The sequence below is a fragment of the Helicoverpa armigera genome, chromosome 21 (genome assembly GCF_030705265.1).
Source record: "Helicoverpa armigera isolate CAAS_96S chromosome 21, ASM3070526v1, whole genome shotgun sequence".
NCBI lineage: Eukaryota > Metazoa > Arthropoda > Insecta > Lepidoptera > Noctuidae > Helicoverpa > Helicoverpa armigera.
This window is the reverse complement of record NC_087140.1, coordinates 5,840,906-5,853,558: the sequence shown is the minus strand read 5'-3', so window position 1 is coordinate 5,853,558 and position 12,653 is coordinate 5,840,906. Positions and strand designations below refer to the sequence as shown.

General features: G+C 34.9%; 2 protein-coding genes across 2 annotated transcripts; both read right to left on the bottom strand.

Moving 5' to 3' along the window:
• Positions 1 to 377: 377 nt before the first annotated feature.
• LOC110377128 (uncharacterized) lies at positions 378 to 3,897 on the bottom strand. Its single transcript, XM_021335830.3, has 10 exons — positions 3,663 to 3,897; positions 3,321 to 3,469; positions 2,984 to 3,135; positions 2,718 to 2,800; positions 2,327 to 2,544; positions 1,868 to 2,032; positions 1,492 to 1,644; positions 1,058 to 1,230; positions 906 to 983; positions 378 to 634 (listed from the first exon to the last, which is right to left on the bottom strand). The coding sequence occupies exons 1-10, from the start codon at positions 3,721 to 3,723 to the stop codon at positions 412 to 414; spliced, it is 1,455 nt and encodes a 484-aa protein (XP_021191505.2). The 5' UTR covers positions 3,724 to 3,897; the 3' UTR covers positions 378 to 411.
• Positions 3,898 to 4,368: 471 nt separating this feature from the next.
• Positions 4,369 to 8,851, bottom strand: LOC110377149 (uncharacterized). Its single transcript, XM_064040066.1, has 11 exons — positions 8,704 to 8,851; positions 8,220 to 8,362; positions 7,635 to 7,786; positions 7,274 to 7,350; positions 6,776 to 6,993; positions 6,614 to 6,631; positions 6,258 to 6,425; positions 5,780 to 5,968; positions 5,081 to 5,253; positions 4,713 to 4,793; positions 4,369 to 4,582 (listed from the first exon to the last, which is right to left on the bottom strand). The coding sequence occupies exons 1-11, from the start codon at positions 8,750 to 8,752 to the stop codon at positions 4,429 to 4,431; spliced, it is 1,422 nt and encodes a 473-aa protein (XP_063896136.1). The 5' UTR covers positions 8,753 to 8,851; the 3' UTR covers positions 4,369 to 4,428.
• Between the last annotated feature and the right edge of the window lie 3,802 nt (positions 8,852 to 12,653).

The window sequence follows — 12,653 nt, the reverse complement described above, 5'->3', positions numbered from 1 at the left end:
TAAAAATCGTAGTAGAATATCGTCCAAGTCTCTTTATAACTTTGATTGCATGCATTCTGGAATTGTAGATCTTATGTAGGAAAGGCCAATGACAATAAATTATCAACCAGTCTGACCAGATGCAACTGCTTCAGTATTATACATGTAGGATCTATTTAACCTTCTCATCCCAGTTACCCAGATAAAATTAAGCTAATTGGAAAGACTAGTTGTTAGATAATCTGGCGTCTGGCTACTTATAACGTCACAGATGTAGAAATGTAAGGCCATAGCCTCCCGTCTCTTTGATTAGTTTCTTCTACATCGCCTTTTTCACTACCCCATTGAACTCTCTCTTCTCTTTCTAGGAAGGAATACGAAATAAACATAACTCTTTTAAAATCATTTATTTATGTATATTGTAAACTAACATCAACGAGATGTACTATTTGCTTTAGGTGTGGTGGTGGCTGTTTTATTGGCTACATCTTCGGACCTCACGACTACTCCACTATGCTCTTGGGCTGCATCAAGTAACTTGGGATGTATGGTAGTAGACCAGTTTGTTGCTACTGACTCATTCAGAGCTAATTGACGTCTTTTAATTTCTTCTGCTTTTTTCTCTGCAACCTTTGTAATTTCGTTCTTTGCTGGACTGTAAGAAATAAAATGTAGTAATGCTTAACTTTTTCTAACCGATTTACCTTTTTTGGAGCTTAAATTTACTTAAAAGGCAGTTATATTTCTTTCCTGGGATAAAATAAGCAGTAGGTGGGGTTATCTTTTATGAAATCCGGTCAAACCTTCGGTTTCCACGATGATGAGCGATCTCATATTTAAATTGTTTACTGTGTATGCAATAAAGTTAATCGCCGCTCTTCCTAAAGAGGGACCGTATATATTATAAGAGAAAAAATATTGATTACCCATCAGGATGATCAGCCCAGCTGATTTCTGTTTCTGTATGAGTTACATCAGATCTAAATAATTTGTCACACGAAGATCTGTAAGAAGGAACATTTTTAAGTTTCTTAAGCCCAAAGGTCTTAAGTCAAAAGGATAAATAAAGTCTACTAACTGTGCGTCTTTGAATACAGCGCAGTTTATAAGGGCCCTGTTCTTGTAAACGCTGGTGTATAAGAAAGGTCCATAGCATCTATTTGTGTTTTCTTTAACGAGGCAAGCTGAAATAATGCCAATGATCATAGCGTTGACGCCTTCACCGGCCACCAAGGGACCACCGTGATCATTCTGGAAGATTTGTGACAGTTAATAGAAGAAAAAGAGGTTAATAATACAATTGCGAGAGATCTAAAACACTTTTTCGATATTAGAGATAATAGAGCTACAAAACCTTGAGTTGTTAAACCATGTTTTTGCGTTATAGGAACTGTTGTAAAGACTCTCGAAATTCCTTACGACTGCAATACCGACATGTATGCTCAATTTACAAGCTTTTATAAGGAAATAGCAGTTTAAATACTGAAACAGAACCGCTGCATGTAATGTTACCTCACAAAACCCTCCACTGCCTATGTTCTGTCTCCTACCAGACGCGTTGTGGTACGCAGAATGAAGCACCAGCTGATTAGGGTTAAGTACTCGTCTCGTTCCACCTTCCTCTGAATCCGAATACTGCACATCAGTGCAGTCCACGTATTTCTCCTAAAAATATCACTACTGTTAACAAAAGTACCATTCAAGAAGGTGATTCAAATCTAGCTAGCTATACTGTGATGCCGAATCGAACTATTTTAAATTCTTTTACTCAATGCATAGCTTACACAATGCACCCAAGTTAAGTTAATTAAGAGACATTTTTGCTAGATTTTGTTTTTAAGTCTGGAACATTTTCAGGAGTTGTATAAGTTACGTTACTATTACCGACCGAACATATTTCAGAGAGGTCAGGGACGATATCTTTCGTGCAAATCATGTAGTTTTCTATGATGTTGTGGTACCGACGTCCCCACCGTTGCTTGCACTGTTGCTTCGGTATGATAATAACGTTGGTTTCCAGAAGATTCTGCTTCCCAGCATCTGCGTTATTATTCTGAAAATATTACGAATATGTATAATTGGTATAACACGTTACCACGAGAACTTAAACATGCAAACATCCAAATTGATGAACTCTTTAATTTTCAGAAAACGGTGTCCCGACATTGTCTAAAAGTTTCGAGTGGATTTCATAGAACCAAAGGCAAACAAAAGCAAATTAGATTCACTTTTCCGCCTACCGCGGTGTTATCCCAATAAACTCCTCATTTTTAGTCCAATTGATCTCTATTTACTTTTTCCAAAATATAAATTGGCTTAAAAGTCATCCATCCACTTAGTTACTTACATCATTATATCGAAACGTGCTGCCCCATCCGGCTATACTGGCAGTAGAATCTGGCTCTTCAAGCTTAGCGCTCTGATTGTTATAACAGACTGGTCTAGGAATGAAGTCACAGCCTCTCACGCGACGGGTGAAATCAAACTCATCTTCTACTCTCACAATTGCAATGTCGTTGTTCATCCATCGAATGTTGTCGTTCTCATGACCGTCGAATACATAATCTAGGAAGGCATGAATATTAGCCTCAATATGTTGTTAAAACCGACTTATAATTAATAGGCTTTCTAATTTTAAGATCATGTGTTTGAAAAAATAGTTTCAGTAACACTTTCAGGTCAAATTCTATTTTTATACTCTAAGCCAGTAATCTCAATAAATACAAGGTTAAACTTACTTCTAGGAATACATTTCCAAATTGCTTTCTTCGCTCCATTTTTTATGCAAGGATTTGAGTATCGATCATCAGCTTCGTCATGCCTAGAATAATGTATAACAGTATATGTAATTAAAATGTTTATAATGTCATTACGAATAAAATAGGAGTAAATGAATGGATGCGAGATGCACAAGACCGAGATGGTTGGTGTAAGTTATTGGGAGCCTATGTTCAGCAGTGGACAGCAATTGGCTGATATGATGATGATGAATATAAGAGTATACCTAAAAGTTCCAGAGACGATATAAAAATGTTTAGCGTCTTCAATGCAAGCGGCAGAAGTGAGAATGTATTCGTCGTGGATGATAACCCCGCCGCACAGCCATCGCCTATAGTCTTTATATTTCGGATTGTTAGTTGGTAGCTTCAAGTATACCTGTAGATTTTAAACAAAGTGAAAGAACTAATTGAGGTGCTTCTTGTGGAAGTACATTATTATTTATAGAGGATGAGTATCCAACAGCTGAGTTACTATACCAGTATGAATATTTTTGAAGTATCATGCCGTCTTCGACTTTCCAAAAATTAAGCATTATTTACATAGTTATTACCAAGTCTTACCATGTAAGGCCTATTATTAAGAGCTTCAGTTCCGATAACAATCCTTCTTGAATTATTAAGAATGTCCTTTACTTCGGATAAGTTAGTCTTTTTCAAAATATTTTCAACCTTTTTCGGCATAACTGTCGCTACTTCTATCGAAGATACACCTAAAACACAAATTGGTAAGTTGTACATAATTCAATGTCTATCTAGGTAGTGTGATGGTTAGCAGTGCTAACTGCATTATCGACTTATTATTTGTTTATTCTTCGACCAGTTTTTTTGAAGATTAATTACCTAAACACAATGGCAATGAGCTTTAATCTGATTTAATATATTTTTGAAAATCCCGTGACTTACCTAAATAACAACATATTGTGCTTATAATATAAAATACATTTCTAGAATAAAATGTTTTCATTGCGATTAATATTTCAAAAAGAGTTTAGGAAGGCCACAAAATGTGGCGAAATCAAAATTATGGCTGCAACAATTTCACGGTAGTGGTTATTTGATTGTACATTTTAATTTTTGATATTTCCTGTTCAGAACTAACTTCGAATATCTGATTGGAATGGCTTGACTAGCTGGAAATCCAAAGAATTTTAATGTCTAAATCGATTCTCGTTTCATATTCGGCATTCTTATTTGTTCAAAATTTTGAATCATCCATTTCACGGTTGCACGGATTGACTTTATTCATCTATTATTTTATATCTACGTTACGCAATTTAATTACGTATTCAGAATATCTTGTGTTTTTAGGATATGCTGTTGCTTCAATAACTTCACCAAGGCTTTTATCATTTTTTGATTTCAAGTTCTTGTCAGCCTAAAGTGCACATCCATCTTTTTCCTTTTTATCGTTAATGATAATCTTGAATTTAACTGTTTATAGCAATTCAATAACATCAGTTGAGTGAAAAGTATTATCAAATTCATTGTTTTGTATCAGCATTACCTAAAGCTAAATTTGGATTTCTCATTATCTCTAGTAGGAGAAGAATCGAACAGGGATATAGTATAAGGTATTTAGGAACACGTCATTGAAACACAAAACCTTTCTTTACTAATCATAAAACTACAAACGAATATCCACTTTAATGATCAAAGAATAAGGTCTAGTTCACAAGACGACCGAATCATCTCTGTCTGTAGTTTCAAGGGCTCGTCTCGTCACTGGTCGGAAATGTGTAGAGGTAAATAAAGGCTTCGGATAATATATCTTATTGGGATCTTCAGTGTGGACCCTGTGAATCGCGTGGTCCTCTTTTGCAGGCCTGGAATATGTCATATTCAAATAATTAATATTTTATTTCATCACTCATTTACTTGATCTTGAATAGAGTCTATATGAGTCTGTCGTGTATTTAAAAATATTCGAAAAAATGAAAATATTAAGTTGCATACCCGTCTGCATGATTCGTCCAATCGAAATTAGTTTCGATTATCGGAGTTTTCGAAGATCTCAGTAATTTTCTGCAGGTCGGCCTGTGTAGAAGCAAATAAAAACAAAACTTAAATTAATGACGTGTTTTTTTTTAATAAGAGAGGAAGACTTATATACTTATAAGACTTATATGGTGGATGGTGAGCATGTTAACACCAATATATCGTCAATATCTTTTGTAGATCTATCAATATTTTTGGTTGTTAAATAAATACTTAGTTAGATGATGAAACAACATTTAGAAGTTTCAACAATCAATATAGCACATATAAGAACGAATGAAAAAGAATATAAGAAAGACAATTTTCATTAACTAATACTATCGTACCCAAGATCTTTATCGATGGCACAGGTGATGAGGTTCCTGTACCGATACACGCTGGTGAAGAGGAAGGGTCCATAGCATTTTCTGGTAACATCCCTGGTGAGACAAGCGGACATCACGCCAACTACCACCGCAGTCTTGCCTTGGCCGACGATGAGGGGACCACCGTGGTCATTCTAGAATAAAGAACGGATAGAGTAGTAATAGAACATGTAATTTTTGAATAAAATACACCTTCTTCTTCCTGCCCTGTATTCTCAAGTCATTTGGGGCCGGTACAATATGTATTTTTCTTCCATTTCTCTCTGTCAGCCGTCTTACATACATCCACTCCCGTCTGTTTCATGTTCTCTTTCTTTAAATAAAATATACCACAGCCAAACAATTCGTCTGGCTTGTTTCACAAATACAATCGAACTGATTGATATAGAACAGTTTTTATTTAATAACTAACGATCGTTCCCAATACTCTGTCCATCTGTTGTTTTGCTTACTAGATAGCAATTTGACAACACTTGTATGGAGGCAAATAAACAAATAGATAACACCCCGATACATAAAGGGCTTATGAAGGAACATGATGGGTTTAGTAAATATGAGTCTGACACTTCCTCACGCTGCTAACCCGCAGCGGGAGATCACAAAACAAATCGTAAGTAAGAGGTAGTAAGTGCAGCTACTTTTAAACTCTAGAATATTTACCTCACAGAAACCGCCACTGGAGACCTTGTGAGTCCGCCTAGCATCAGGTATGTGTCTTGCAGTATGAATGGAAAGTTGACTGGGTTCTATCATCATTCGTCTTTCTGGTTGAACGGCATCATCAGCTTCCCCATACTCGTCCTTCTCATCATCACTGTACAGTAACTCCTTACAGTTTACTTCGCGTTCCTAAAATGTATCTTTCGGTCAGCAATGTTTTTCGTTGGTATTCGATCTACCGATAAATGAGAGATTGGTTATTTGTTTTTTCACAGTAAGATAGCCAAAAGAATATAGAATTAAGAAACTTAGTAAATAAACAGCTAGTAGAGTGTATATATGTAGATACTATAGTGTACAAGTATTTGCACTCACTATTGCTTCACTCTCATAGCCCGATGGGATGGTAAACCGACACGACCGAAGGGAGATCAAGCGCAGGACCGATATTTACGTGCTAAAATACAGAAATACTGACCGAACAAACAGAGGCCATAGCTTCATCATCAGTAATATCCCTCGTGCAGATCACATGCTCATCGATGATGAAGTGATATCTTGGTTCCCAGCGCTTCTTGCAGTTCGCCTTGGAAATCAACTGAGTATCTGTCTCCAGCAACTCAGGCGAATTTATTGTACTGCGGAACTACAATCATAAGGTCGGGATTGTTATCAATATTATTTTGGAACTAGATAACTGACTGATAAAATATATAGTATCATTGGCAGAAAGATTGAGAAGTAAGGAATAGTTATTGCCTTTTTGGTCAGTTTCGAAATTGAAAAAGAATACTTCCTATATTAAGATCAAATATTTTTTCAGCTTGTACTTACAGAATGTTGCAGGGCCCCCTAAAAATAACCAGAAAATATTTTTAAAATATTCTTATTCTTGTTCTATTGACATAGCTGTAAGTTGTCTAGCTAGCCAGCTATTCCAAAATGTAACAGTAGGTTTATGCAAATTGCAATAATGGAATCGACTGACTATCTTACATCTCCGAAGCTATCTGTGGATCCCCAACCAGCTATAGATCCAACTGAACCAGGCTTCTCCAGCTCAAGAGAACGGTTGTTGAAGTCAATCTTCTTGGGAATGAAGTCACAGCCTCTGATCCGACGCTCGAAGTTGAAATTGTCTTCGGTCTTCACGACGGCAATGTCACCCACCATCCAGCGGATATTGTCGAAGTCGTCGCCATCGAAGTAGTAAGCTTGGTGGAACAAAATTAAACAGTTCAAGTGCTACTGTAAAACAAGCTGTCAACAGCAACTGCTGACATCATGTACAGCGAATATATAAGATCGGTTGATAGGTGAGAGCGCAGAGAGATTGCAATCATTAGCTCACTTCCAACTAGAACCTTTATTTTTTTTTAAATCCTGATAGAAAATGAGAGCTACAGTCTCGGTCAAAAGTCAACATCTTGTTGATGAGTAATAATCTCAATTAGACCATTCTAACCTTACATAGTATTATATACAATTACTTACATTTGGGCACGCACTTCCAAACTGCTTTCTTAGCCCCATTAGTAATACATTCATGTTTGTCTTTAATTGGTACCCATCTGAAAACAGATTATTTGAGCACAAATGTTACTGAATACTTTACAGGCTAATAAATAGAAGCCTTACCTCGAACGAATAACATCAACTCATTTAACTTTAATTCTTAACTCAACAAAATTCTTTAAATGCAAATTACGTATCGCGCTGTCTTTAAAATTGAGTAGTGTTTCAATAAATGTTTGCCGAAAATCTATCACAGTGGCGAGCACTTGGAGAGGCCTATGTCCAGCAGTGGACTGCGATAGGCTGATGATGATGATGGTGATGAAATGTTAAGTCTTACTTATGTAATCCAGAGACAACGTAGAAATGCTTTGCATCCTCAATGCAAGCAGCTGACGTTAGTATGTATCTCTCGTGTATGATGACACCTCCGCAGAGCCAGTTTGTCTCGGAGATCTTAGGGTCTGCAGCCGATGCTGGTCTCAGGTATACCTTGGTAGTAGAACATCTTTTATTATGGTGAAAACTATTACAGTTTTTCGAAGGTATAAACTTATTGCCATTATCATCATCTGCCTGACCTTTTCCAACCTTTTACCATCTTCCACCCAAAACCAGCTTATTCAAATGCCTGGATTATCTATCAGATCTTTCTGCACTCAACATCATAACTTTTTTCTAAAACCTATCTGATCTATACTAATATCACAAAGCTAAAGAGTTTGTTTAAATACGCTTATCTCAAAAGCTACTAGAGCGATTTGCTGATTTGCCCATTTATCGAGAAAAGCTATAAACTATGTTCTATCTGGGTGTGTGATGTAATTTTCATAGGGGTCAGAAACCGCTAGACGATAATCCACTACCATATTTACCACTTCCACATTTACTTCACTTTTACTGTAGCTAGAATTAAGATATTTACCATATACGGTCTAGTGTCTTGGACCGCATGTCCTCTAAGTATTCTTCTAGTATTTTCCATGGTCTCATTTAATGACTTTATTGTATTCTCATTTATTGTATCCTTAACTGTTTGTGGTAATGTGTCTGTGCTATTTACGGCAACTGAAATAAATGGGAAGGACCTAGATGGATTATTTCTTTATACACTAGAAGTGGCCTAATAATATTTATTGTCTTTCAACTTCATCATTAGCACCTTTTTTCCTGTTCTGTGGGCCTAGTGCTATGGGGAGAGTACTTAGCCCTATTGGATGATAATATAATGTTTTTGTCGTCCATTCTTCAATGATCACTGTCAAGAATTTCTATCTTCCTTTTACCTCATCCATCCATTGGATTCCCAATGGAACTTAAGTTGTTCTGTTGAGTATCTACTATAGGTCGATTAGCGAAAACTTAGCAATCATAAGTATAAAATGCAGAGATACAAAATGTTTGCTTACCTCCTGCTGAAATAGAAAAGCACAGTACTAAATTGATCAAAAACAACATATTTATTTAAGTACTTCCTTTTGCATTACATAATAGTAAAAAATAAACAGATTTTTTATGTCTTTATGAAATAGCAACAAACACGTTTGTATTGGCAGACTAACGTAAGACTAAGGGCCTGTACACACTTGGCAACTATTCTAATCTGATCATTCTGTATGAAACTACTACTCTCATTTGTTTTCTAAAAGTCTAAGTTGGTTGGTTACAAACTGTGTAAGCCTTCCAAGCCTACTTTGCCTTCTTTGCCTTCCAAGGCAAAAAATAATATGCCATTGAGACGTGATACTGACAGAGAATTACAATAACCTACCCATCCGTTGTTTTGCGATTGAAGATTGAATTTTGACAATAATTCAAAAATGCAGGAAAAAGTTAGTTTAGTTTAGTTAAGAAGTACTGTAAATTGTTGCTCAGTGTGCCACGGTGCTAAATTCTGAATTAATAACATGCGTCGTTGACTTTATGAGTAGTTTTGAAATGATAGGAAATGCTCAGCTTCTTCTTGATAGAACTCAGTTTCTGATGTCGTGTTCAATGTTCGGTATTAGATAGATTTTGATGTTAGGTTAGTGATAACGATTACGTAATGCTATTTAAAAAACCTTTGATATAGCCACGAGCTCTTAAAAATAAAAGCAGCATTGAAATAAAAATAAAGATATTTAATTTAGGGCTGTCCTGTAACTATGTACTATGCGGCCCGAAATAACATCAGATGTTGAGACGTATCATCAAACTTTTCCTAGTTAAAAAGTAATTTAGCAATCATCTCCCAGTAAACTAAAAACGGAGTGAAGGGTTATTTTTTACAACTACGGAACCTCTAAACTAAACGAAGTACCTATCATAGTGGCAAGCAGACCAATACGTAGGTAATGCAAAAAAACCTTTTGTTGTCTTGTTGTTTTAGCTACTCCCTGCTAGATGTCGCTGCACTAACCCTGCTACAAGTTTGTAAGTGAACTTTTTCTCTAATATCTATTCACCGCAAGATGGCGTTGTTAAATTGTCGGAATAAGCTTTTTCATTAAAATATCAATTTTGTATAAGGTTCTTCAAGCCGGTTATTTTGTGAGAAATAATCTTTATGAAGAAAAGAAAATTATGTATATTACACACCCAGATTTAAAGAGATTTAAATATTAAACTAGGTAGGTACACACCACGGTACACACTTTATCAAGTTCATAAGGTTGTTAGTTAATTTTAAATCATCATCAACCGGAGAATTAAGCAAATAAGCAAAAAATATTTTAATATTTTGTAATGAGAAGTGAAAACGTAATTGCTTTTAAAGTTTTCAGAAACGCTGGAATCCCTTAATTCTTTAAACTGAAATTCGTTTATCTAATAGACAATTTCTATTTTTTATACTTTTGTAAAATAATCAGAGGTTATTTATTAGACAGTCTAGGTAATGCTTATTGTTGGCAGGCACATAATGAATGACATTCAAAACGTTTTATAATTAGGTATTCATGGGAACAATGAAAATAATTACATACCTAATGTATTTATAATTTTCTTACTAATAATTAGGCAGGCACCGTAACCATTTATGGAAATTATTAGGTACCTACCTTAAACTTGTGATAGAAAATACAAGTAGAGAGGTGTCTCTGAAAAAAAACCGAAGTAGGAAAATTGTACAAAAAAACTTTTTTGTTGAATTATATAATTTAATTAAAATGTAAGTTTAAATTAAATCATAATTGATTTGGAGCCTAATGACGTTGAGCTTAGCTAATTGTTTTTTTTCTTCAGATTTTATGCTTTTCAACCTCAAACACGAATTAGGTACTCAATAGACACTACCTCAATGCTCAATGGTAAGTATTGATCACGCAGTAGATAAACAAAGTTTATAAAATACTTTCTTAATTATTGTCAGGACTCCATACTGACCGTTACAGCCTTTTTTATCGTCCCACTGCTGGGCACAGGCTTCCTCTCACACAGAGAAGGATTAAGCATTAATCACCACGCTTGCTCAATGCGGGTTGGTGATTTCAGATTATAGTCCAGGTTTCCTCGAGATGTTTTGATTCACCTTTTTATCAGCCATTCGTGTCCAAGATATACTTATATAGGGCTCCATACAAAGTGTATAATATAGTACAAATACTTATTCAACATTTATTGTATTCGTAAAACAACAAAGAAACTGTACCTAATAAGGAAATACTTCAAGATTTTATTTTGTGTATGGTTACACGTTCAGGATACAGCCGAAATCCCCAAATAAAACTAATTGAAAACTTTTAATATCAAGTCAGTCCAAAGTAAAACTAATACCACTTCTTAAAATTTTGTATAAATACACATTTCCTTTAATTGAATAAGATTCAAATAAAAACTATATTGCTATTTATGTATTTCAGCCAGAATACACTGGTTGGGTTATAAATGGTCACGAAAATGCAAGAGATTTATGGCTAGGACTATAGAAATAAAATATACTTATTTCGTATTCATCTAACTTGTACAATTTGTTACATGAATTCTTGCTAGAACTTTACTGCGGGAGATATTCTTCCTACAATATTTATTTGAACCAATTAACAAACAAACAAATTAACCTCATTCAGAAGCCCACAGTTCGTTACGATTTCATTGTGGCCTTTGATACAGCTAACCAATCAGCAAAGTGTAGGTATCCCATCACGTCAGACCGTTAAACATTTGCATAAATATAAGACTTACCATTAATATTAAATTATTAAAAAGTTATATAGTACTCATCTATCAGAAGGAAAATCTACCTCCGAATCGTCTAAATATCACTAGAGTTCCACAAGGATTTGTTATTGGACCAATGCAAGTATTGCACAGCTTATGCCCAACTCGCCCTCAATACTAAAATATGCATTTTGATGTATTATAATGATAATAATTGTTTTTTGATTCTCATGATTAGATTTTGACGATATCTTATTGATAACTTTGAATTTGTTGAATGACGAATTCAATTAGTTCAAAATTCCAAATTGAAATAAAGTTTTTTTTTTTAACGTAAGTAGTAGTAACGTAAAGTAACCTAAGTAGTTTGCTCGATACAAATATAAAAATGTAGATACTTTAGGAGATCCTAAGTCAGAAGAAAAAAACAGTCAAATAATTTCTTAAATCATTCATTTTTTACATATTCTTGGAAATAATATTTATTTTTGTTGTATTGTGCCTTGACAATAAAATAATTTATTTCGCGATAAATATCTATCGGATGAATAATGCAGTTTTTACTTTATCATGAAAATATTTTAAAGAAGTTTTCATACTAAAGGCTGAATCATTGTTGGCCTCAACAACAACGATATGAAAAAACGTCAACTCAGTGCCTACCCTTTTAACAAAAACGATTTAACTATAGGTACTTAAATATTTATAAAATTGCAAATTCAATGCACATTCTATTACGTCATACCTTTTACCGTGATCAACCATTACAACAAAAGGAATAAGCATTCCCGTATCATATAAAACCATAATCTAACACCCTTTACCACTCCAACTGTCGGATACAATACTATAAAGTAGCTATCTTCAGCAATACATTATCCTTACTTATCTATGGCCATAACATGAAACTTGGGAGCTATTTTATTATAAAGTGCATTGTCTACTATGGAGGAGGTCGGTCGACCGCCGAACGTAAATAATTTAACTGTCTTAAAAGATTCAAAAATAGTTTCCTAACATTGCCCCCCTTAATATGTACACCATTTGTCAGGCCATAACTGGATTTAAACGACGCGTTACAAGAAAAAGGCCACGCCCTCTGACAGAAATATAGCCCGCCCACTCTAACGCGTTGAAAGGCTTTGCCAAAGTTTCTGTCTGTCTCTATCGCACGAATATTCTTGGTGGTATTTACCTTGTTATAAGACTCCTAAAAATG

Excerpts from the sequence above, each read along its gene's own strand:
- LOC110377149 (XM_064040066.1), bottom strand. The coding sequence starts at position 8,752 with ATGTTGTTTTTGATCAATTTAGTACTGTGCTTTTCTATTTCAGCAGGA. Across the intron at positions 7,351-7,634 it reads GTTGTCTCTGGATTACATAA|ATGGGTACCAATTAAAGACA; the intron begins GTAAGACTTAAC and ends ATCTGTTTTCAG. Across the intron at positions 5,254-5,779 it reads CCAGTGGCGGTTTCTGTGAG|AATGACCACGGTGGTCCCCT; the intron begins GTAAATATTCTA and ends TCTTTATTCTAG.
- LOC110377128 (XM_021335830.3), bottom strand. The coding sequence starts at position 3,723 with ATGAAAACATTTTATTCTAGAAATGTATTTTATATTATAAGCACAATA. Across the intron at positions 3,470-3,662 it reads CACAATATGTTGTTATTTAG|GTGTATCTTCGATAGAAGTA; the intron begins GTAAGTCACGGG and ends TTTGTGTTTTAG. Across the intron at positions 1,645-1,867 it reads ACCTCTCTGAAATATGTTCG|GAGAAATACGTGGACTGCAC; the intron begins GTCGGTAATAGT and ends TGATATTTTTAG.